Source organism: Rhamphochromis sp. 'chilingali' (genome assembly GCF_963969265.1).
Source record: "Rhamphochromis sp. 'chilingali' genome assembly, chromosome: 15".
Taxonomy (NCBI): Eukaryota; Metazoa; Chordata; class Actinopteri; order Cichliformes; family Cichlidae; genus Rhamphochromis; species Rhamphochromis sp. 'chilingali'.
Window position 1 is genome coordinate 5,872,245 of NC_137942.1, and position 26,862 is coordinate 5,899,106.

Sequence of the window (26,862 nt, forward strand, 5' to 3'; positions counted from 1 at the left end):
GCGGCGAGCTGGAGCTTTTGCCTATACTCGCCCCGCCCACAGAGATGATGACACTGATGCATTATTTTAGGGATGAAGCTGGACTCTTAATTTGGTGTTGGAGGGGCGAATGTTGTCCAAGATAAAGACAATGTTGGATAATTCCTCCCACCCACTCCATGACATGCTGGCTAGCCACAGGAGCATGTTCAGTGAGAGACTGACATCAAAAAGCACCACTGCACGACACAGGAAATCATTCCTTTATTTATCAGTAAGTGAATTATTTGTATGTATATATTGTGCTACTTCTTGTACTTCTTGTATTGTCTGTTTTTGTTACTGTTTGTACTGGCACACTCTAACCAACATAATTTCCCCTAGGGATCAATAAAGTATTCTGATTCTGATTTACCCCTTTTTGTGTTTTTGTGGGTTGATCAGCCACTATTTTAAGTTTCCCCTTTGTCTCGCTAGGTAGGTCAGTTTGTTTGAGTTATAAGTATTGTTTGTCAACTTTGAGTAGAGTTCTGTTACTTTGACCCAAGATTTCGATTTTTTTGTGTAATGTAACCAACTTTGTTTTGAGGGGAGCTACGGGGGCCTCATCTTGCTTCCTTTACTTTCCTTCTGTCATGAATATATTGTCATAGTAAAATGGATCAGGAGACCTGTGAATGTAAAAGTAATGCCTTACACAAAATGGTCCATGTTTTTCTGCTGATGTTTTTAATATGTTTGCCTCTTGAACACACTCACCTACTTTTCACTGTGAGGAACAGTGGATCAGAAGAAAGTTGGCCTTATAGGGAGAGCACTAAAAAGATGGGAGTTGGAAATGCATATAGGGGCACATGTTAGCCAGCTGTAGCCTCGTCAACTCAGGTCACCATCTGTTCTCATCAGATTTCACTGCTTCCTCTTACAGTCTATGACAGTTGCAGATGCATTCATTTCCGGCACACAACTTCCTGCTCAACCAACATGCCTTTAAAGTGGCATAAGAGAGCGATCAACTAGAAGTCAGACTCTCACGCTTGTTTCCAATCTGAACATCCATATCCAGCAGGACACTGACTTGGTAAAGAAAAACACAAGATTTTCATTTATTTAAAAAATATTTTTTCAACATGTTGCTTTAAATAAACATGGAGACAGTTCCATATTTATGTTGTTTATAAAATAAATATAAGAATTATGCTACATTTTGCTTCTATTTCACTATATTTTGGAAACAAATATTAGTTTATATTATACAATATTGCAAACCATAGGTTTATTTTAGTCATTGCCATTTTTTGCTGGTTGGCAACCATTAGTGAGGGTAATTTGGGTCAACAACAACAAGGCATTTATGCTGCATTATGACAGAAACGGGTCCTTCTTGTGTTCACCATGCTTCATTAAATGTTACAAAGGATCTCCACTGGACAGCGGACTACACTTTGGAAAATCTTCTGCTCTGTAATTGTTTTAGCATGTTGCATTGCTTGATTACATCTACCTTTAAGTGCACAACTGCTTCTCAAGTTTACTAAGAAAAGGCTTTTGAAGTGGTTAGCACTGTTACAGCCCTCTTCTTCAACTTGGGTGTTCGAACCCACTGTGTACTAATAAATTCAGTAGTCTGTAGGCATGCCTGTTTGGTTAACTGATGATTTTAAGGTGACCAATGATGTTTAATGTTTAAGAACATAAAAATGATCTGTTGTGATAGACCAAGGAACACCGCATACCCATCCTTGTGCCTGAGGGGAGCTAGGATTGATCCCAACCATGAACCATAAAATGTATTAACAGTTTTAAGACCACACTTTATGCACCATACTTAAACAGAGGACGTCATTAGAAAAAAGGGAAGAAAACTGGTCACATTTCTATAGTGTCATTTCAAAAGGAAGCAGATAAGAATGACTTGATGGTTAAAGGTTAAGAACTTTTCTTTTTTTTTTTACTGCTTCCAGATGAGTTACAGGGCTAGGAGTCTTCTGAACCTGGTGCCTTTATTGCCCTCAATAACTTTTAACCAGCAGCTAATGGCTTCAGAAGTGATGAGGGGAGCTACGGGGGCCTCATCTTGCTTCCTTTACTTTCCTTCTGTCATGAATATATTGTTATAGTAAAGTGGATCAGGAGACCTGTGAATGTAAAAGTAATCACTTACACAAAATGGTCCATGTTTTTCTGCTGATGTTTTTAATATGTTTGCCTCTTGAACACACTCACCAAGATTTTCATTTATTTAAAAAATATTTTAATGCACCATTAATAAAGGGTCCAACGCATTAATACAAGAGAAATATTGCAAATAATATTAAAATAATCATCAAATTAAAAGGAAAAACAATAAAAAATAAATGAATGGAAGGTATGTACATGTTTCCTCCTCATTGAGTAAGGAAACGGAACAACATATTTACAGCTTGGAATCAGTGTGTTTCTACAAGAAACAAACACCTCTACAATATTTACATGTACTTCTTTGTTTTTTTGTTTTTGCTTTTGTTTTTTCCTTTCATCTTTTTCTCCTTTATTAAAGAGGGTTGGTTTGTACTGAAAGGCTTTCATTGCAACAAGAAATATCTTACACATTTTCCTGTTTGGGAAAGAACAAAAAACAGGAGTTTAGTTAAAAGTTCAACATCAAAGTTAAACTTTGGACGGCCATAGCCATGAAAATAAAAAAAAGACAACACAAAAGGTCACTGAAATCCCCGTCTGCAACGTATCAGAAACTGGCTAGGATTGTTAACCTCGCAGGGACACGGACACTTTCACCTATCTACAATGCAAACAGACTGTAAGCAGGATTTTTTTTTTTTTTTGGAGTTACGATCTTTCAGAAGGGATGACTGAAGTAAAATATAATGCATTCTCATGAATTCTGCAAAGATCTGCAACACAAGGGGAAAACAAGAACTTTAAGTCTTTGAACAGAAACCAAATCAAATAAATGTGCCTTACAAACAGATCTGCCAAGTTTACCTCGAAGGAGTTCTTCTTCTTATTATAACTTTATTTGACTTGGGGCTCTGCTAGAAATGCAAACTTGTAGCAAATGGCTGCAAAGCCAGCAGCATTGTTCACAAACTCACTTGTGTAATTCAGAACTTAACAAAGCAACTAGGGAGAAGGATTTGCAGAAAACGCTTTTGTCAATTGTTTAAACAGGAATTTGTGCGCGTGTTGAAACGAAACAGGGTGATATATTGTAAGCAGCAACAAAACCTTTTCTTGACTTACGTCACTGACATACATGCTTTTAACCAACAAACGCAACGGCTGTGAAACCAGCGTCATTGCTAATAGGATTGCGTCCTTTGTGAATCTTTAGAATTCACCCACAAACAGGGACGTGACCTTGTCGACAACGAAACATACTTTTGCGACTTCTCTGTTGACACAGCAGATATAGCGTGCCAAATCATCGCTGACAAACAAGCGATTCGAGTTATGAACGTATACACTCCCCCTCCATTGTGTTGGTGATAGAAACAGTCATTGACAATTTCTGATCCCACCCCCACTGGACATGTGCTCAACTGCATTTCACAAGCACAGCCCTAATTATTGTAGATGAATAAAGAACCCACAAAGAGCGCACAAATAATTTGTTAAAAGCACCTATGTCAGTATCCATAAGTTTGGAGAAGAACAAAAACAAAAAACAAAAAACAAAAAAAAAAAAAAACATAAAAAGGGGAATATAAAAGTTTAGCAGTGGCATTTAAAAAAACAAAACAAACAAAAAACCCCCCCAAAAAAACAAACAAAAAAAAAAAACACGCACACTGTAAGCTGAAACCTAAATTACACATTTTCACAGTGGGTTAAAACGGCTTTACTCTCATACAGACTGTTGCAAAACAGGAGAGTAACACACAGTGGAGAGAGGAGAAAGGATTTATAGGGCTGGTGGATCACAAAGCCACTGAGGACAGTGGATGGGTACACTGAAGCTCATTTCACTGTAATATACTTACAGCTAATGCAAATAAGTAACAATACCATTAATAACAGCAATAGTAATATAATATAATACTATGAAATGAAATTTAAAAAAAAGCTCCAAAACAACCCTCAGGCTTGGAAATCTTGCATAACTGAAGACCAAATTGATTGAAGTGATTTATCTTAAAAGTTACGCCCTTAGTGAGCGAGTCTAAAAACCCTGAATTTTTCTGGTATTCGTGTGCGTCTCTGTGCGGATTTGTATGGGTGCGTGGTTACAGAAGGAATTCGACACTAGAGGAGTGACTCCTGGACGACGCCGACAAAAGAAAGCCCCTTTCAGACATGACCTCCTTATCATTAACGTGACGGCATCCAAATGCACTGCTTCACATCTGGATAAACACCCTGGCTTCTGTAATTGTCACAAAGAAAATCTTAGAGAGTAGGAGCCTGGCACAACTCTGCTTGCTGCCAAGTCTACAGATAGTTATGCACAATATTATTTTTGCACGTCTTGTGCATGTTTGTGAATTATTAAGTGCCCTAATCAGCAGTAACTTCTGGACGGCATTTTTCCTACCGACTGCTTTTATTAAAGATCAAAGCGTCCCCCACCGATTTGTTTCAGCTACACCCAATAAAGAAAAAAACAATATTTCAGAGGCTGGTTATGAGACGCACAATACAACTTCCACAGCAGCATGCAAACACGTGAACAAGTGCTGCTCTTAGAGATAATGGCAAAGGAAATGAACACCGAAATTGTAGTTTCACTTCACTAAAGTCGTTACTAACAATAGTTATTTACAAAAATATAATCCTTTTGAAAGTAAGTCATGAGGAACATAAAAATGACCCATGTCTGACTGATGCCGTCACTTTAAAAGAGTAATGAAGCCATGTCTGAGAGAGTGCCAATAAACATTTGTCCTTTTCTATTTTTTTCTCCACATTGTCTCCTTTCAAACGGATGCCGGCATGGAATCAGACAAATCCTTCATGCCCTGACTGACGCAACAACTTCCTTGGAGCACCCGGTTTTGTCCAGTAATACTGCCACTAACGAGCTGATGCTAAAGGCCTTGTCACGCATCGAGAGCCAGATGACGCCAATCCATCACCCACTAGCTTGTGGAACTGCCTAGAGAATGAAAACTGTGTGTGAAAAGTGCCAAGTGTGTGCGTGTCTACGTCCTAGGTACTGTGAGGCCGGCTATGAGGCCATGAGGAGGGGCAGCATAGTGTACTGGGGTGGTTCAAGTTACACATTTAGGAGAGCGAACTCATGGGGAAAGGGAGGTGTTTACGGGTATGGCTGGCCATTGGTAAGTGTGGTAGAGAAGTGCGTTGACTAGTTGAGCGTCCCACGACAGTTCTCCGTTCCGCACAGACAAGGGATCTTGTTCTCCTCCAGTGGGAACTTGTAATCGTACGTGATCTCTTCGTTGACGGCAATGGGTTGCTTTGAGTAGATCACAATCTTTTTCTGGGACTCTATGGTGATGACCTTGGCGTAGCAGTTTGGCTGCAAGGGGGGAAAAGCATCGACAGACTGATGGGCGACAGCTGCAGAACTTAACATCAGTCCATATCTAAAGCATGTAAGAGGCAGATCATTGTTGAGTGTTTTCAGACTTACAGTGCAGCAGTGGTTGATGAATCGTGCCAGGTTCCCACACTTGGTGGCATCTATAATCGTATCATGGTCCACTCTGAACAAGTAGCTGCTCCCGATGCCCTGCTGTGCGTAACGCTTCTCTCGATTGTCAGCCACCATCTGCGCATAAAGAACATTTTCTGACTGACCACACCCTCAAAGTGTCTGAAAAACTGCAATTCACATACAGTCATATCAATATTACAATGCAAGAGTAAGGGTCCAACACAGCAGGACTCTTAGAGATTTATTATTTGTATAAGTATTTTACAGATTTGTTTAGATGGCAACAGTGGATAATGAAAACATTTAGATGTCAAGATGGCTGAAAAGTTTCAAAAACCATCACTGGTTAAACACAAAACTCCTTATAAGTCATACCTGTCTTATGTTTTGACCCACATACTCAATGACCATCTCATCAGCAGCAATGGGCTCCATCGCAAACAGGCCCCATTCGTGGATTCGGCTGCGTCCGAAACGAAGCCTCTTCTTTCGGAACTGCATCAGGACAGAGCGGATGTAATTTAAGAGGAGCCTTACTAGCAATAGATATTTTTATAAACTAACCTGTCCTGAATTAACAGACAGCTTTAAGTATTTACAGGCTATATCTTTGTTTTATAATTGGATCTTCAACAATTCAAAAAGGTAAACTAATCCAAGTTGATAATTTGGTGTGAAAACCAGAAAAAAAATAAATTGTTGACTAGAATAAGAACATGCAAAAAAGGCCCACACCCAAAAGTTTGACCACTGACCTACTGTAGTGAGCAGATTTTCTGCACGTTTAGCACAGAGGCAGATCTGTGACTTCGACCCCGGATTTGTGTAACAATGAAAGCCAGAGATACAGCCTCTTTCAAAACCAAACACACACACGCACACACAAAACGAGACAAGAGCCACCTTCCAAAAAAACGCCTATTCAGACATTGCATTAACAAATAAACAAATTCATCTTGAAACCAAAAGATAAACCCACCATTGTGAAGGTAAAATTTCTGCATTCAGCCCTGAGTTTCATCTTGTGAAGCTTGGAAAAAACCTTTTGCGAGTTTTGATTAATAAACCACAGAGTTCGTGTCAAAATTGGTCTTGTTTGTAGTCTAAGTCTGGACTTAAAGAAGTCCAGATGCTTTTCTTTCCAAGCTACGATGACCTGGATGACTGAGAACCTTCACAGATGTCTTGTTTGTATTGTGTTTAGACTGTAAAACATGTTGGTATATATCCTACTAAATTCAGCTATGCGCTTCTAAAAGCATGGAATCAGTTTCAGGCTCTGGAAATTTATTCCTTAGATGACCTTTTGATTACACTCGTGAACTGTAAACCATTTAATTTATTGTGTCAGGTGGCATAACTTACAGTGTTTTTGTTTTTTAAGCAAAGATTTTTTTTAAAGTTAAATCTGTTGACAAGTCGCAGGTTGCAGTTTAACTTTGTCCTTTAGCTTGTAAGTGACCACATGAATATAGTACTGCTTGTACCTTAAGCTGGTTGAGTTTAAGCAGGTCAGAGTCCATGACAGCAGTGGTGCCGATGACAGTGAGGAGGCGGCGCTGCTCTGAACGTCTCTCTGATAGCACTCGGTTAGCACCCTGCCAGGAAACAAAAAAGAGCTTCAGAGAGTGCAACGGTTACACTAAGACTTCATCAGATGGCCTTGACGGGTAACAGCATGAACCTCAATTTCCAATACCCCTGCTCTTGTAGCAGAGGTTCATTTGCGAAAGAGATATGACTGGAAAAGTTATTACGCAAGAATAGAAGCAAGTCTGCCCTCGAATACTTCAGTCCCAACTACTGCCTTCCCTCTATTATGGTTCAATAATTAAATTCTTCAGATGTTAACTTGTGTTCCTTATACATATCAAAAATTACTCTCATAACTACTGTGAAAAAAACTTGAGTGTTAAAGGGAGCCCAGCAGTGTAACTGTAGCACAAATTTCCAAAAACAAGGAAAAGGAATCTATGGAAAAAATGAAGCAGCTGAAACTTCCTTAGAAACTTCAAACTGAAACAAAATGAACTGACATGTTCTCATGCTACGTCTCAAACATCATTTTAGATTTTGTCAGACTATGCAACTTCTGTGTTTTTACAACCAATTAATGCTTTGCTTTCAGTACTAAACAGATCAATATTACAATCAAGATAATAATCCATGAGATTACATTTCATGTTTCACCTATAAAGCTAAGTGAAACAGCTGTTTCAATGTATCACCATGAAGTTAAATCATGTGTGTCTGTGTTGCTCTGTGTGCGGGGGAGGGGGGAGAGATCCTCCTGAGTATCAGTAACTCTTTAAGCCTGCCACAAATCTTTGGTTTGAAAACATAAACAGGGATTATTCATCACGACACATCTCTTTGTTCCTGATATAAGCACATAAAAACCTCAAAGCAGCAGACATATCTCAGTTATTGGGACACTTTGATCAGATAATAAAAGACGCAGACTGATGTGGTGCCCCAGTTACATCTCATTCTGTGCGGAGTCTGAATTAGTCTGTAACTCTAGAAACAGCAAGACTGCATAAAACATGCCACAGTAAAATATAATAATTTGTGTGTATTATTCTAAGGAACTATGCTTGTGTCCATGGAAGCAGTAAGGGAAAGCACAACAGCTAAATGGGAAATACATTACGGAGGAATAAACCTTGCACAGCAACACGATAACGTGGATTTTCCACTCTTAACTCACACAAACACTAAGTGAGCTGATTTTTCAAATGTTCCTGCGTTCCATGACAATCTGGCATTGTGTGGAGGATAACTGGCTGCACATGGGACCAATGACGGTGCATCATATGAGTGTCTGACGAGCATCAAGATCATCACCCCCAAGTGACCCAAACCTTATTTGCAGACATTATAAAAGAGGAACGTTGCATGATGAAATCATAGAATCATCACAGTAATAGCCATATTTAGGCCTATGATAAATGTGTGGGGCTCTGTGACCCCTCTTACTCCTTTTTTTTCTGCTTTTGACTCTAGGCAGACTTATCAGAAAGCTTTCCCTGCACTTACACCAAAGTAATACTCACAAAGAGCTGAAAATAACTGTTAAAAATACTGTGACGCATTCAGGACACATACTATGTTACTGCCCAGCATTATGCACCGGGCAACCATAGCTCTGTAGGTTAAAGCTGACCACACGAACATATATGCAGTAGGACTATATGCATGTAGTGCAACTGTAATTACTCCTGGCACACAGGAAATGGTTCTCACACATTTTTTTTAATCAGCCATTACTAACAAATAAAAATAAAAAAAATCATCCAAGCTGAACTATATTTAAAGGTTAGCGCAATACAATCAGCAATTCCAACTTATTTTCCCTAAATTCATTCAAACATTTTTATTTTCTCTGTCCACACGCCTCCTTCAGTGGCTTCATGCCCCAGGTCTTTGAAATTAATTGGCTGTAAATAAAAAAAACTGACTTAAAAAAAAAAAAAAAAAAATTATTTTTGCATGTCTGTGTTTGCTTTAGGCTGGGAGATGTCTATACTTGAGCAAATCGTGCCTTGGAATACAAAGTGATAAGTGCACAACCGGTCTAGCCTTACTATTTTTGTTTTTTCTAAGTAAATTCTAATGAAGACATAGTGGTTAGTGTGTTTGTGTAAATAAATGCTGCGCTCATGCTTCCTGTTTGTATTTCCAGCTAAGAGGCACCCAATTCAGCAGTATTTCATGGAAGTTACAGACTGAACCCAGTCTTTTTTAATGAAAAACACATAAAACATGTATTCAAATCCTCCAATCTTTGAATGTGTGATATTTTCTCCTTTATTTTTAAGAAAGGAGAATTGGTTTAATTCTGGATTGGGAATACATGTGCTGTGCAAATTTCTAGAGCTGTTCAACCATGCTTGACGAAAGTTGGAGTTGCACATTTGCTCTGATTATTCTTTCCAAAACACTTTAAAGGTGTGACACTCACTATGATCAAACTTTTCAGGGAACTTCATAAGAATTTATGTGATCGTTAGGATCCTTTGACGTAAATTGGATTCATCATCTTTTGTTCAGGAAGGAGTAATTCACATGTGACAAATCCGGATCTACATCAGGAAAAAAGAATTATGGATTTCCTGTGTCACAAACGGGAATGATCACTGTGCTTTACGTGAAATAACGCCTGGACTGAAACATCCTGCCACTGGCCCAGAGGAAGAATTCACTCTTCAACATTCTCGAAATGCAATAACATTTGTACTGTTTTTGAATACTGACGATAAGATACGTGATATGAACATTAAACTCAAAAGCAGTGGACACAACATACAATTTCAAGTATGTTACAATTATGGCTGCCAACAAAACGGGAAAACAAAGGGAAAACTACACGTTTACATTCAAGGTTGCCGCACTTGTTTCGTCTGTTGTTGAATTCATCACACCCTATCCCCACTCTAAACCCACTTCTAACAGCAAAGATGATGAGAAAAAAAAGAAAAAAAAATGTCAGTCAGCAAGAAATATTTTTGTTTCAAGTAGTCTTGCAAGGAAAAACAAAAGCCTAATGTTTTCAGACATCACATTATTCCTGTGAAAGACCACATTCTGACTCATACAAGCCTGATAAATCAGGAAGCCCGACTAGAAACGACACGCATCTCGCACGTTTCTCCATGACTCTTATTTTCACACAGTTTTTCAGTTTGTATTGTTCTTAGAGCTGGGCGATATGAGATTTTTTCATATCACGATATGTTTTTTTCATTTCAGGCGATAACGATATCTATCACGATATAAGCCAAATAACTATATTTGTAAGATTTAAATGTGCCGTTGCTCACAAGTAAAATGTGAAATAATCAGCAGCTTGTTTTTATTTAAATATTTATTTCCCATAATAAGTTCAACAGGGTAGATGTACTTAAGGAACATGAGACTTTTTCAGATAAATAAAGGCAAATATTGCAAACTACACAAAAGGCAGCCGCTAAAGCGTTTAAGTTTCAAAATAGAACAAACGAAACAGACTAAATTGTCAATTCCACTTAGAAACAAAATATTAATTCTAAAAATAAATCTTAGTTTGTTTTACAGAAGAACAGACAAAACTGACTAACTTTTGTCAATATCAAATAAACTGAGAACTAAAAGGAAATTCTCAATCTCTCCTTGTTGTATAGCTGAGCTTTTCAAACAGTTTTAACAGTTACTTTAGTCTGACAAAAGCCGAATGACGAATTAGCGCTTCCAGTCAGAGACTGAGGCTACGTCCACACGTACACGGGTATTTTTGAAAACGGAGATTTTCCGTTTTCGTTTTAAAAAAAAAAAATCCCGTCCACACATAAAGGCAGAAATGAAGAAAAACGCTGCTAGGAACATGCCAAAGCAGCAGGTGGCGCTAGATTCCTAACCGTACCGAAATGTTGGCCAATCAGAAGTCTAGAAGCCTCGGTGGGAAAAAGTAAACAAAGCTGGGGCATAGAAGCAGAACCGAGTCGTAAGTGTGGAGGGACAGTAACTGTGTGTATATGTAAGCATTTAAACACTGCAGAGAGTAGAATTAACAGTAACAGTATTGTAGAAATTCATTTCACCGAAACAATAACGTGGCGCACAGTGTGACGCATGCACCAGTTTATTGTATTTCCAGACTTGCTTTCGGCACAATTTACAGTGCACGCTACTCTGTTTTTTTGTCAGACTTGAAATAGCCGAAATACCTTCACACTACGGAACTTCTATGGCTCTTCCGTTCGACAATCTCTCCGGCATTGGAACCATCATCTGTTTTCTCTTCGGTCACGCTCGGTTGATTTTTCTAGTCGGCACACTCATTTCCTCCATTACCCGCTGGCTGCTTCCCAAACAAACACACGTGCGGCTTGGCACTTGTGCTGTACGTAACAAGTCACGCGACGTGACGCTGCGGCTGTGATTGGTTCGGCTCTGCGCTACTTAATTTGGATTGGCTGACCTTTTAAAAAAAAAAAAAAAAAGGACAAGAGCGGCGAGGTCTATCGCGATAGCTTAATTTCTCTATCGAGTAAAAGTTATATCGCGATACATATCGTTATCGTTCTATCGCCCAGCTCTAATTGTCCTTTTTTTTTTAAGCATGATTATAAATCAATAATTTACTGATTATTATCAGCCCTAATAGCACTGTTGTTGTTTTGTTGAATTTAATGTTCTTTTTACTGACAAAGAATACATGCCATGCTTTAAACATATGAGCAGTGATGTATGTGACTGAAATTAAATATAATTTGTTTTTCCTGCATGAGTCTGTCTCAACCACCAGACAGCACAAATGTAATGCCTAAAACCTCTGTATTGTAAATGTCCACATACTCATCATCTTACTTCTCTGTCATTTGAAAACCCTCACCTTTTTCCATCTCAAATCCTAAAATTACCACTTCAACTAAGCCAAATATGAATCACCTCCATTCCAAATGCCTGAGAGGCACTATCTAGCCAAATGTTGACTTTATAATAATACCCTGAAACAGCTACAAACCCCTAATAATTGATTACTGAGGCAGTGGAGACCAGCAAAATATTTTTCCTGGAAAAAAAAAGGTTCAACTGGATATCACATTAAAATTCCATTTAAACCCGGCTTCAACTTTCCACACAATCGAAAGCACGTCCACACCAACGTCTCCACTGCCAATCAGATTTACTGACTTTAGGTTGTGCTGCACGCACAGATTCACCTCACGGGCATTTTATCCTGTTCTTTCAACAACAAATGAAGGATCAAGCACAACAGAATCTCCAATCTCACAAACATTAGATTAGGAGAGTGAACGTTATCTGTGAGCGAGTGAACATGAACATTGAACTGTCCAAGTGCGTCGGCCTGTTACCTGATGCTGACTCGTTTTAAGGAAAAGCCTAAACAAGTTTCGCAAGATATCTCAAGTATTTCAGCAAAGCTTCTCAACTGCTTTAACAGACAAAATCAAACTGATGTGAGAACAACAGATTCAATAAATGGAAAAGAAATAAAAGAAGATGCATCCAAAAAGATTTGGAGTCTGCCTACCGAGGTGTCGACATTCTCCACCTCCCGTATGACCTGCTCGGGTAGGTCAAGGTCCAGGTAGACATCCTTCTCCTTGCGGCTGATGGCGTAGTACCCCTCGCTCCTGGCACAACCGGTCACATGCTCACGAAGCTGCCCATCTGTGTTCTTCTTTTTGCGGCGAGGATTTGGCAAATTGGTTAGTGCAGCCCAAAGGTCAAGGCTGACAACAGGGCACCAAATATCAAAGCATTCCTCAATTTAAAAACGTCACGTTATGCAGACAATTTAGTAAATTCATAACAGTCAGACTTTTTGGATATTGTGTCACTTCCATGTAAATCAAACCTAGTGCCCATACATCTTTGAGGTGAAAGATAATCACTGAAAAGGATATTAGTATGGTTGACCCAATGAGTGTCATTGAGCCAGTCGGAGCTATGGTCATCCTGCAGCAGCTTCTCATAAGTCTTCTTCAAAAACGACAAGTCTTCACCATCCAGACCAGAGTTCCAGATGTCATACAAGATGGTCATCTGCTCAAATTCACTGCGGTTGTCAAACTTCACAGCTGGTGGCTCAGGCGCTGGGACAGGTTTCGACCAGTTCTGGGATGTTATTACTCCTGCTTCTTGCAAAAAGAGCCGCTCACTCTTTCTCACTTCTTCAACCAACTCTTCCTCAGTGTCTGAGCTGGACAGCTCCCCAGATTCAAGCTCCTCCACATCCACATCTTTGTCCAAATCTGAGTCCTGCAGGAAAGAAAAACAGTCTTTTAGTTTCTAGTCTATGCGGTGTTTACACTAATACAGACTGACACATTGGACATTTCTCTGGCCAGTTAAAGTCATCTAATCCATAACAATATTCATAACTATATTCAGTGACTGAATGTCATTGACATTTTGGTTGAACATAAGTGTTCTTAGAAAAAAGGCACAGGTGTTGTGCCAAGATGCAGTAAAGATCAAAGATTACAATGCAGGGACTCCAGCAACACTTAACGGGAAGAGGATCAACTTTATTGACTGACCAACGCATTTCGCAATTATGTCTCTAAAATGTAGACTTAAAACGAGATGTCTAGAAAGCTTCTCTTTCTTTTGTTGATAAAATAAATTAAATTAATTATCTAGTCCAGTGTTTACTTGGGCATGCCTTAACCAATTTACCAATACCAACCTGTTATATGTCAGCTGGTTTACCTATGAAGATGTGATTGGTTAATTTGAATTTTTTTCTGTTTCCTGCCTTTTATTGAAGCACACTTCTACTATGTGTTACTATGACCCTGATGAAGGCCACAAGCCAAAATGCGTTGGTCAGTCAATAAAGTTGTTCATCTTCCCTTTAAGCGTTGCTGGAGTCCCTGCATTGTGATTATTTTCATCCTCTCCACACACTTTGGAAGCAGGTGAAGTTGTGCCAGAAATTTTTGCAAAGACCAAACCTGAACCTGAGGTAACCTATTGTTTGGAGCACCATCTGGTATTTCAAATACCTATTAGAGAGGAGATGCCTCAGAATCCGTCTGACTAAGTTCAGGGGGTGAAAACAGCAGAGACTCAAAAACAAATCAGAAACTCATCCAAATTGGTACTTTTTCATATATAGTGCACGAGTTGAGACAGTTTAATTCAGACGAAGTCTCTGGACTGTTACCTGCTGTATTTGCAAAAAGCGCCATCGGACATTAGACGTGTCACTGGCAGGTGGCAAGTTTATGGTTAATGAAAACTCATCTGCGCAAGTAAAAGAAGTTTTTTATGATGCAAAGCACCTGGCTGACATTAGCTTTAAGCAATGCTAAGGAAATGTCAGTAATTCTAGTGTGATTGCACCAGTAAGACTGAGAGCAGAGCGCTTCTACAGGGTACACCCTGTTGTTACCCCATCTGTTTTCAGCCAGAACATACCCAAGAATAAAAAAAACAAAACTGTATCACACAGTTCTGTAAATGCAAAAAAACTACATTTCTGTCTACACTGGAAATATATTCCTGGTCTGGAGAGCCCAAAGGTTTACCAGCGGATTCTGATTCTGAAAATTCTTTCGAGACATGTAAAACTCTTCAACTGTACCAATTTCAAAATTCCAACTTTGGGCTTACTGGTAATGAGTCAGTGCTATTGTTGCCTGTGGCATGTTTACGGTTATGACAATCTCAAACATTTACAGGAACAAACGTGACAAATATACCTCTAATTTCCGCTTCCTCTTTTTCTTGCCTGGCTGCTCCTTCTGCTTTTTTGTGTGATGAACCTCAAGGTTTTCTTTATCTTTTCTCTTCCTCTTTTTGCTCTTTTCCTCTTCAGCTTCAAAACCCTTGCCAATTAGGTTCTTCTTCTTTGGTGATGGAGACACCGGCGTAACCTGGCCCGTATCCTCAGAGTCACACATCTCTCCCACTGCAGAAAAGAATTCTCCTGCATCTCCCCGTGACGTAAGTGGATCTCCAATGACTTCCTCTGGGGCTTCCAGCACGCCAGAAATAGAGTTGAGGTCAGCTGGGAGCAAAACAGAAGAATCTTGTCTGGAGGAAGTCCTTTTGGCACCAGTTGGTACTGGTACAACAGGGGGTTTGCAGTAGTTGTGCTCCATAAAGACGATTACAGCCCCTGGACTCATAAGGAGGGCCAGTGACTCTGGGGCGAAGTAATTTCCTTCCATCTTGTGCTCCTCTGCTTCATCAGATGTTTCTGTCTCCTCTGAGTCTCCAGGATCAGGGTCCATTTTCAAAGCCACATCAGCTAACACAGAAAGGTCAGTTGTTGAAGCAGAGGCCAGCTGCAGGAGGCTGGAGGCCCCAACCTGTTCTCTTAGTCTTAACCTCTGCTCACTTTCTTCCTCATCCTCATCTTCCTCTCTGAGAGAGTGACAGGAAGAAGTAGACAGGCTAGATGTCCGTGGTCTGCCTCTGGACCTTTTGTTGACAGATGGTGGTGCTGGGGCCTCCTCAAAGGCCATCCTACACATAGAGGCATGGTCCAAAGGCAGGTTCTGCACAGTGCGGCACACCATAACAGGAGGAGCAGGAGATTTGGGAGACTCTTTGCCTGCACCGCGTTTGCTAGGGGATTTGACTGGGGTAGTCTGGGGAGAAATGAGGGGTCCTCTCTTGGTCTCCTCGGTATCTTGGGTTCGTCCAGATGGGGGCACAATGAGAGCATTCCCTTCGCCTGGTTTAGAGGCAAAGGGAAGCAGCTGGATGCCCTGACTGGGACGAGATGAATTGGGTGAGGTTGCAATGATGGGTGAGTCTGGAAGCCTGCCTGAAAGGAGGGGAGATTCACCCGAAACTTGAGACGGAGATGGTGGTGCAGCTGGCAATTGCATTTTGCTTTCGTTCTCGTCTGTAGAGAAGGAGACTGTCTTTTTGCGCTTCTTGAGAGGGGGCACAAGAACGATAGGGGATGTAGGGCGTGGGTATGGTGGTGAGGGGGGATGTTTGGTAGGCGCCGTTGTGTCTGCCTTGCCATCTTTTGTATCACCTGAGAAAAGATACAAGTTTTCAAAGATTGAACTCGAACTGAAGCAATTATGTTACTGGTGCTTTTTGGTGATTTATAACAACTTCTGACTAACCTGTTTTGACCTCTGCCTTTGGAACAGCTGCATTATTTTCCCTGAGAAAAACAAAACAAGCATTTGAGTGTTGAAAAGTACAACATTCATTGTTATATAATTCTGATTACAGCAGTACAAGTGATGTACCTCTCATTGTCTTTCTCAGTTGTGCTATCCATAGTTGACTCATCCATGCTGTCTGGTCCTTCACTCTCTGCCCGCTCTCCTTCCTCTTCATCTTCATCCTCTTCTGAGGATGAAGATGAAGATCCTGAAGATGAAGAGCCTTCAGAAGAGGATGAGAGGCTCTCGTCATCACTGTCTGCACTGAGGACATCATCTAAAAAAATAAAAAAAAGTCAATGTAAACAGTCATGATAGCTGAAAATAAGAACAAAGTTATGAGATTCCTGTTTGTGGTTTACCATCAGACTCTTTTCCACTTTCGTCTTCCTCATCCTCCTAAACATGGGGGGGAAAAAAAGTTGTCATCACAACAATATAATCACAGTGACATCCTGCCATCTACAGGTGAGGACAGAATTTGTAACCCTGCTATGAAAATTTCTTTTTATTGCATTCAATTCACTACAGAACTATTTCCTAAGTGGTGTTAAAGAGAGCATGGAATTTTTAAACACAGCTTTTCCAAACATATTGGTTTTTTTTTGGATGCTTACATTATTTTACTTTGCACACAGATTTCATAAAAACTACCAGGGTTATTACCCCCCTTGATATTAATAATCAACTGCATATCCTTTTCCTGGATAACAGCCTGCAGTTGTTTGTTATAGTTTTCATCAAGTCACACACACACACACACACACACACACACACACACACACACACACACACACACACACACACCCTGAGCAATCGCAGCCCATTCTTCTTTGGCAAATCTCTCAAACTCCTCCAGAGATTTAATGGGTTTTCTGGCACAGACCTCAGTCTACAGTTCACCCCACAGATTTTCAGTGGGACTCAAGTCAAGGCTCAATGTTAACTTGGCTTTCTGTACCAGGAACAACCCATGCTTGGGTGTTGTTGAGTTGGAGAACAAAGCTTATGTTCTACAAACATAAGCATTGTCTCCATGGCCAAAGAACTCTACTTTTGTCTCATCTGACCAAAGGAAACATTTCTTTGGTTCCAACTTTGCTTAGTCATTCACTAGTGTCTTGGCAGTTGTTAATGGGCTCTTTAGACACCTCAAACCCATGCTTGTTTTAGTACTGCATGCAAATTGGAAAATAACCTTCAGTTTGAACCTTCACAAAGTCAAAGCACATCATTGCACAGCAGTGGTTTGTGCTATGGCTCAATAAAAAGGTCTCATTTTCTGGCGACTTATAAAGGTGACACTGGTAATTTTTGATTTCTCAAAAAATTGTTATTGTGTGTAAAAACAAATCAAGAAACAACTAACTTGTGGTTTCTAAAAAAATTTAAATAAATAGTATCCTTACAAGTGCTATGTTAAAAATCCCTTGTACGTTTTAAAATAATGGTGATCACCAGTTCTACCCCTTAGCCTCCTAATAGATGCACATATAGCATAAATTTGAAAATCCTAGGCGACTTCCTTCTTGAGTTATTGTATTCACAGGAGTTTCAGAAGATCAAGGTCACCGGGAGTCAAACTCATGTGAGATTTTTAGTTGATGCACCAGTGGTATGAATTTCAAAATCCTATGCTGCCTCGTTGACGTCGCAAACTTGGGATGCCCGCCTGCCTGCCCAATGGGGTGACCGCAACATCCCATCAGCCTTTTACAGCTGAGAGGTAGAAACTACTTTGGAAAGTTTTGAAAACAACTTTAATTTTCATACGAGGCTAATAATTTTGTTCTTATCTGTAGCCAACTAAAATAAATGACAACATGAATTATAAACTCATGTTATCACATTCATATATTCTAATAATCTAAAGTCATTTTTTAAAAATTGTGTTTTAATCTTGAATCACAATTTTAAAACAAACAGACAAACCTTTTCAGTAGAAGAACCATCAGATGTTTCTTCTCCCTCACTGTCAAGCTCCCAGGGTTTCCGATTTCTTGGCTTCTTTTTCCTCCTCTTGTTGTCCCTTTCAGCTCCATCCCTGTCTGCCTCTGGTAATCTCTCGTCAGCAGCTGAAAACAGGATAATTTAAGACTTACATGAAGCAGATCAAGTAATCCAACCTTTTTTTAAAGCCTGAATTACAGCTGAGCAAACCTTCATCATCTTCGTCCGGTGGTGTTGAGGGCCGTGGCCGTTTCATGTCGCCCTCTTCAAACTCTAGAGGTTCTTTCCGTTTCACCTGCATAGTTCAAAGTGTTTTTTAAGAATAAAAACCCCCCAAAAAACCCCAAAATTGACTTTACAAAGTCTGACTATTTTTCAGAACTAGAGGAAGTACCACAAACTGACAACACCAAACACTTGTGCACTTTTTGAATATTGTGGTACCACATAAAAATTCAAAATATTAGAATGACAATATCAGATATTTTAAACTACTCTTGACACCATTTATTGACTTAAGCTTGACATATACTGTGCTGAACATTTATACAGTATGGTTTACCTGTGACAGCCTTAAATGTAGCTTGAAGAGTATCTAATAAGAATTCCAACTACACAATGCACCAACACAATCATTATTATTGGTCCATTTGGTACTAACATGCACTGTAAATACTGCACTATTGACTGAGAAACAATAAGCAGGAAAACAGCATGATGATAATGCAGTGAAACTTATGCCGTTTTATTATGTTCATGTCACATTCAGTTCATGTATGAACAAAATTACTGTCTTTTCTAACTCCTGACACTGGACAGGTCTCCCTTGTAAAAACAGAGTTCAGTACAACTAAATAAATTCTGTATTTATTAGGTCCAACATGGAGAACAGTTTCAGTTACCATTTAGTGACATCAACAAAGTGCCTCAACAAGGTGGCATACAAGCACCACTGCCACCTAGTGTTTTGGTGGTGTAATGGCAAATGAGACACTCCAACAAACAAACATAAAATATGACGGCAGTATAGATTCCATACAGTAACATGGAGATGAAACCAAAATCTGCAGCAATAAAGTACTGTTACCTTGAAAGAAGGCAGTCGTAGTGCTCCACGGAGAGAAAATCCCTCCATGCCACCACTCTTTGCCCAATCCACAAGAGACATGAGAGGCTCCCGTGGACGGTTGACCTTTTCCTCTTTTTTCTCTTCATCCCGTAACGCAGAAACCCCCCTAACCATCGTCTGGAATGGCTACAAAAAGTAGACATTTACAGAAGATATTACGTTTTTCTGGCCTCGTAACAACAGTCTTTCTTTTATATAGTTAACTGACTAATAAAAGCATCATTAAACTGAGATGAAATAGTAACAGGAATGACATCTTTCATTAAAAAAAACAAACAAAAAAACATGCTAATTATAAAAAAATCAATTACAGTTAAATGGAGGAAGCACATACATAAACTAGTAAAATTATTAAGTAACAGGGTGGGCCTATTTATTTTATTTTACATGCACAAAAATTAACTGCAACCTTAGAAAGATGACCTTCATTATTGTTGAGGCTGGGCTTCCTTACCTTGGCCTTGGTCTCTTTCCGCTCCCACCACTCGTCAAAGGTGGCAAAGGCTACATTCTCCACCATCTTGCGGTTCAGGTCCCTTTGCATGATGTTCTTCATTTCTTGGATAAGAGTGGCCAAGACCATCTGCACTGTGGCTTCATGAGGATTCTCTGCCAGCATGGACATCTCCTCCCCTGGAGCCCTGTACTCATCTCCATCCCCAGGCAGCATCGTGCCATAGCCAGGTGGGGGCATATAAGATGGGTAGTGTGGCGGTAAGACATGTGGAGGCCAGCCACTGTGTGGAGGCGGGATACCATGGTGTGGATGGGGTGGTATTTGAGTGCTGTGGGGATCGGGGTAGGGATAGGTCATGTGGGGTGGCATGTATCGGTGGTCTTGGTCATAATGAGTGCCTGCCCCATTGCCCTCTTGGTCCATGTAGGGGTGGTGTGTGTGATGTTGTGGAATAGAGTGGAGATGGTAGGAATTGTAGTCTGCAGTAGCTGCCTCACCCGGGCCTGTGGTGCCATTGGATGAGGACATGCGCAGCTGGTGTAGGCGACTTAACATGTGGGTCTGCATTTGGAAAGACATAGGGGTTCCACCACTGTACTGGTTCATCAGCTCCATGGAGCTGGCATAGTCATACATGTGGTGAGGCATGGGGGGAGGATACTCAGGATGCAGCTCCATGTGAGGAAGGGGAGGAATCCCTGGTGGAGGTGGGGGTTGTAGGGAGTAACCAGGGGGTGGTGGAGGGGGCAGATGAGGGGGGTAGGATGGTATGGGAGGGTGCATGGAGGTGCCAAAGTGCTGTGCAGAGTCAGAGATGGGTGGGGGTGAAGATGAGGGGTCTGTTGTTTGTGAAGTCATGGCAGCCTGAGATGAAGAAGGTGAGGATCCTGAGGTGACTGATGGCTGGTGGGTGGTCACGGTTGTTATGGTCGTAGTCTCCTCCTCCTCATCTGAGATCTCCATGTCTTCTCCTGAGGAATGAGGAGAGGCCTGAAAGAAAACAGAATTTACTGTCTTAAGTTGAGAAACCACCCACATATTGAAGCAAATTCTCAAAATAACACTTACTGAATTATTTTTCTGTCCCACTTTTCTAACATAGAAACGGGCACATTAAAAGCAAGAAACCAAAACATGAACATTATGTTTGACAGCACTCAGAATGTTAATCACTGTGTCGGTACTGAGGAGGTTTTTATTCATTTCCACCAAATATTTATTTCTCTGCCCACAGACAGGTATTTCTGGGTGACTATCAAAACAACTGATTCTATTTATAAAAATAAATTGAATCAGGACAGATCATACCTGACTCTGTCCATTAAAAGGTGGTGTGTGCGCTCCTGTCCGGCTCTGTGCATCAGCAGATCCAGCCTGTGAAGACTCTTCCTGCAATACTCCAGGACCAGCTGGGCCGACTTGGGCCTGAGTTTCCTCTGGGGGTGGGATGTGGGGAGAATAAGTAGAAACGGGTGGTGTAGATGCTGTAAGTACTGTGGGGCTCTTCCTGCCTTCTCCCCCTTTTCCCCTTTTTCTTCCTCTGTGGCCATCTCTGTCTCTTTCCCCTTTCCTCCTGTGGTCTTTCTCGCCATTGTCCCCCACCTGTTCCCGCTCCCCTTTCGCATCACTTGACCCACGTCTTGTTCCAGCTCCACTTCCATGCTTCTCCTCTTTCCTATCCTCCTCATCTTCTTCATCAGAGGCAAGAAAAGAGAATTTAGCTTTTTGTTCCTTCAAAAGCATCTCAATACGAGAGTCCAGACTGCTGCTGTGGTAGACAAACGGTAAACTCTCATTGGTGGAATCTGGCTCTGGGGAGGACGAGTCCCTTTGAGGGGGTGGAGGGGAGCTAGAAGAAGATGAAAGATGGTGGGGAAGGGAAGTAGAAGAAGGAGAATTAGAAGAGGAAGCAATGGTGGGGTGGGGCGGAGAAGAAGGCGGGGGTGTCTTGGGTGGGGCAGGTGGGGTGCTGGGACGACGTTTGGGTTTTGTCCATTGTTCTTCACCAGCAGGACTATCCTGGTTGAAGTCCAGTGTTCCAAGTGTTTCTGCTACAGCTGCTGCAATAACAGAAGCTGGTGGGAGAGGAGGTGTAGGAGGTGGAGGGAGAGCACTGTGGTGACCATGGTAGTCTTTTTCAGCACCTAATGAAGGCAGAGAACCCCTCTCTGTGAGACTTGTGCTCCCTAGGCGAGTGGAAACGTCCAATCCCTGAGGAGGGGCTGGGGCAGGCTCTTTGGAGGAGTATGTAGAGTAAGATGATGGGGGAGGAGACATGCTGTTAGATGAAGAGCGGTACGAGTTGGAATTGTACCTGGGATCCGAACTGTTAGAGTAGTCACTGTCCCTGTCTCTATCTCGATCTCTGTCTCTGTCTCTGTCCCGGTCATGGCTGCTTCTTCTGCGGCTGCTGCTGCCATGGTGGTTGTGAGAATGGTGGTGGTTGCGGTGTCTCTGGTGGCCGTGGTCACCTGACCGAGAGCCCAGGCTGTCTCGCCTGTACCCCCTGTCATCCCTGCGATCTGAATGGTGGTGGGAATGATGGGAATGGTACTTTGAGGAAGAGTTTGTGTCTTGCTGGTGATGATAAGATGACCTCCTGGAACCAATCCCCGCTGGCCCATACCGTCCCCCTGAGTCTCTTTCACGCTCCCTCTCCCTTTCTGACATTAGGGGCTGATCATATTGGTTGGCAAGAGGTGGTGGGGGCATTGAGGAGTGGTGTGCCATGTGTGGCCCAGGTCCTCCAACATTAGGGTAAGGGGGGTAGCATGGTGGCTCATTGGGACGGTATGATGTTGTTGGGGGGTACATAGGACGACCCCGGTGATACACTGAAGGTTCCTGTGCATCATCAGAGTAGCGTGACACTTTGTATCCTCCAACCGTCGAGGAGACTGCAGAAGACGAAGATGAGGAAGGTAACATGTCCTGGGGAGGGTAGCCGCTGCCCATTGTGCCAGTATTGTAACCAGGATGCCTAAAATGCAGAAATGAGGAATTTATATATGAACCACTAAGTCAATCAATGATGCTTTTTGACTTTATGTGAAAAGGTAAAATGTGGTTTGTGTTGTAACGTCATTTAAATGTTTTTGTTTTAAAAGGGATGACATGAGAAGGATTTTGAGGTTGACATACAATACATACATACAGTGAAATCTAATTGTGGCAAATACTATTGGAAACTCAATGTCGCACAACTGAAACAAACAACCTGAGAGCATTTCCCTCCTCTGTGCAAGCCAAGCTAACAAAGGACACAATAAACAAAAACAAAAAAAATGATGAAAGATGATAAGACCAGACCAGGTCTTTTGTACCAAAAATTTCCCTTCATATCATTTGCACCAACAAGTTCAGGAAAGAAGTATATGGTAAAATATGGTGGAGGCTCGGTTATGGTTTGGGACCGTATTTATAATTATTAATGCAGAAAAGTACCATCAGATTTTGATCCACCACTCAGTACCATCTAGAAAGTGTCTGGCAATAGCTTCATTTTTCAGCATGACAATGATCTCAAGCATACTGCCAATCCAGTAAAAGCATAGAAACACAATAAAAGCAATAACAAAAAATGGACACCATCAGTCATGGACTGGTCTTTCCAATGCCCAAACCTCAACATTACTGAGGAAACAGAGAAGGAACAAATGACAGCCAACATCCAAATAAGAGCTTAGATATGACCTTCAAAAAGTCTGGAGAACTATTTCTGAAAACTACTTAAGTAAATTACAAGAAAGCTTGCCTCAGAAGGTTCAGGCTATGTGGAAAAATAAAAGGTTTTCAAAACAAATATTTCAAGACTATCGAACTTGTTAGAATTGTACAAATCTTGTTTTTTTGCCTCATATACTGTATTTTCATGTATGACTGCATGTTTAAAAAAAATCGCTGCATCCATTTCTCATTTTCCTAGCAAAATATATCGAAACAAGGGGTGCCTCAGTCTTTTCCACAGTACTTTGAACCAAACCACAACAGTAAGACCACTTAAGGTAAATTTTATTCAAGATGCTTTGTTCCAGTTAATTATCAGAAACTAACCTTCCACCAGCATAGCCCGAGTCTTGTGAAAAAGGGGTCCCAGATCTTGAGCTGTAAGGTGTTCCTCCCCCACCCTGAGATGACGCAGAGGAGCTTGGGGTGTAAGGACCTGCCATGGAGGAGGGGGGCGTGTCTAGACGCTGATCATAGCCAGTCTCTACAGAAGGTGTGACATTTCCCGATGTGAGGGCCTGGACCCCTGCTGCCAAAACTGCAAGCTCACTGGAAAGCCTTCGCCTCATTTCTGATGGCTATGGAAACAGAGTAAAAATGTATAAAATTAAATGCATCTTCATTCAGATTACCACTCAAGCATGACATCACTAAATAAGTGAAGAGATGTTTGTGCAGTCACAATACCGTGTCAGGCTGTGGCTGTGTTGTAGCCTGAGGCTGAAGCCTGTCTGTCAAAGCCTTGCCTCCTAGAGGCACTGTCTGAGGAGTGTAGGACCCATTTACTATCAGGTCATAATATTTCTGCCTCTGTTGACCTGTATAAAAATAAAAGTCACAGCTATTTAAATGCAAGCTCTCAAACCGAATCAACAGACAAACAATTTATATCTAACATGGTTTGTATGAAAAACTTTAGATTTAACTGCAGCTTAAGTTTTTTCTGTGTCACTTGACTGTTTTGTTAGCAAGTCTTCTTCCTTTGAGGAACTGCTCAAAAGATTACATGAAAAAGTGACTCTCTTTGTCTTTTGATTTAAAATTGCAAACTGCATATAAAGAAACTGCCCAAAGCATCACTGTAACAATGTGCATCAGATGGCAAAGAGGAGACATTTTAACTTACCTTTTATATCCAACTGAGCATGAATGATGTTCCCCATGACAGAGGTGTTGTGCAGGTGCTTGACTGTGTCCTTGGCTCCTCTGGTGCTGGTGAACAATACTCGGGCCAGGCCTAGGTGCTTTCTAGTCTTGGGGTGAAACAGAATCTCCATCTCCTCCACCTCACCAAACTTGGCACACATTTCTGCCAAGAAGGGTTCCTTGATGTTGTCATTGAGTCGAGCAAAGGTCACCTCCTTGAGAGGTATGGGACCCACATAGAACTCATCAAGCTGCGGTAACAAATTAAAGGATCAGTGAAAAGATAATCAAACAGAAAGCTCCCGAGACGTGTCAAATGAACACTAATCCAAGTATTCTCACCTTAAACTTTGGCACTGGCAGAGACAGCTCTGTATATCTGGACCACAGTCTCCGGGGTCTTGGATCTCGCAGTTCTCCCACAGGTGGAAATCCAGAGTCCTGGGGACGAAAAATAAACAGCATGCAACATACAAACAATAGTCGAAATGATTGAAGATAAAATAAATAAATGTGAACATTAACTCACTGGCACACTGAAATGCACTCCATCATATCTGTAGATCTTCTGGGTGACACGCCTAATGGCTGGGTCCTGGACGAGTTTGTAGCTTTTCCACTGCAAACTGACAGCTTTTTGTGAATCTGCCCCACCGTCTGGATCCATCCTACAACTGTCACACAAAGAAAGACCACCATTACACACACAGTGCAGAAGCTACTGATAGAAGAAGAAAAAAAAAAGACCGGGCATCAGCACAGGGAAGTAAGCTTTAAAAAATCCCTGCGGAATTAAGCCAAACAGATACAAAGTGCTGCAGTAATTACAGACTATGAGCACTCTGTATGGCAACCTGTCAGGCTAGCGAGCTGCGTCACATCAGCTGCTAACGATCAACTTTTCGGACATCTATATTTCAGTTGTAGTTCTTCTTGCATGGGTAAAATAAGTAAATTAAACAGACTAGCAAATGGGACGCTCTTAGCCGCGGATATGATGCCGTGTGCTGTCAAAACAATGATCACCGTTACGTCACTGACCATATACTTCAGCTAGCCACCTGCTGTTAGCAACGGCTAACCTAGAATATGCAAACTGCTGCTTTCCGGCATCATGACAGATTTCACGTTCCACGCATTGAATCGGGCTTCAGAAACACTCAGTAAAACGCCCACCTATCCGTTTCTCTCACCTCAGATCAGAGCGATGTGATTGTAAATTAGTTATGCCTTCTCGTTTTAGCTAGGGCAAGTCAACGGTACGGTAAGCTAATGCTAGTTAGCAAGAACATCACGTTAGGAGTTAAAACTGTGCTCTTCATGTCCCTCAACCCACAGCGATAAAATGTTACCAGTTACGTGCCTCACTACGAGGATCTGTAGACTCGTTTCACCTTCAGTTTAATTAAATTCAGACCCCTCTCCTCTTCGACACCTACTGCCCGCTCATCCGAAAGTAGCAACCCGCCGCTACAGTGTAGGCAGCTCCAGCCAGGCCCGGGAGACGAACAAGAAAAACACTGAGTTCCTAACAGAAACGGCTCACCTCCGGCCCGGCTTTAACGCAAAACCGACGAGCTAAAACGATACCGCTACCATTCCGACAGTTAGTCAAAACAGCAACGCGCCTGTTCGAGCAACGGAGCCATTGTTTTCGCTTCGAAATCCTGACATTGTTGAGAGAGCGGCCATCGCGTAACTAACCTGAAAGCCTCGCCTGTTCTCCATCAGTGTGTTCAAAATGCAACCTGCGATTACTCACCGGCACTTTCGTCAAAGCTGAAACTAAATACAGGGAACTTTCACATTGACACATAACACTGTACACACAACAGCATTAAAAATTATTAATGTAAATAAAGTCATTTGTTTTATTCAGCGTGAAATTTACGCATTTTTAAAAATTGGTTTGAATCTGCTCCTACATTCGCAAGTATAAAAAATGGCCAAAGGTCCCTCTAGCGGCTGATAAGCAAACCTACCTCAAAATTACTGTCAAATATAATTTATTGTATATTAAAATCTTTCAAGGCTCATATTATACTTGTAGTGAACACTTTAAAGGAATTTATTTCAACATATTAAGTGTATTTATACCGCTACATCTTGAAGAATTTAATTACTTGCCACATACACAATTACACATCTATAATGTGTAGTGAAGTGCTTAAGTGCCAGACTGGCTGTACAAAAGAAAGAGAAATAGAGAAGT

General features: G+C 41.2%; 1 protein-coding gene across 4 annotated transcripts; it reads right to left on the reverse strand.

Moving 5' to 3' along the window:
• Window positions 1–2,168: 2,168 nt before the first annotated feature.
• setd1a (SET domain containing 1A, histone lysine methyltransferase) lies at window positions 2,169–26,402 on the reverse strand. Of its 4 annotated transcripts, none has more exons than XM_080906441.1 (21): window positions 26,355–26,402; window positions 25,180–25,324; window positions 24,993–25,091; window positions 24,631–24,901; window positions 24,192–24,322; window positions 23,832–24,082; window positions 21,087–22,758; window positions 19,776–20,768; window positions 19,280–19,447; window positions 18,403–18,487; window positions 18,175–18,317; window positions 16,605–16,641; window positions 16,327–16,519; window positions 16,198–16,238; window positions 14,812–16,103; window positions 13,009–13,363; window positions 12,633–12,814; window positions 7,084–7,194; window positions 5,972–6,091; window positions 5,573–5,710; window positions 2,169–5,458 (listed from the first exon to the last, which is right to left on the reverse strand). In XM_080906441.1, exons 2-21 carry the CDS (start codon window positions 25,315–25,317, stop codon window positions 5,285–5,287), a joined length of 6,594 nt encoding a protein of 2,197 aa, XP_080762567.1. In that variant the 5' UTR covers window positions 25,318–25,324; window positions 26,355–26,402; the 3' UTR covers window positions 2,169–5,284. The 4 variants fall into 4 exon arrangements, with proteins under 4 accessions (XP_080762567.1, XP_080762568.1, XP_080762566.1 ...); XM_080906442.1 differs by lacking the exon at window positions 26,355–26,402 and adding an exon at window positions 26,197–26,346; XM_080906440.1 differs by lacking the exon at window positions 26,355–26,402 and adding an exon at window positions 26,045–26,346.
• Between the last annotated feature and the right edge of the window lie 460 nt (window positions 26,403–26,862).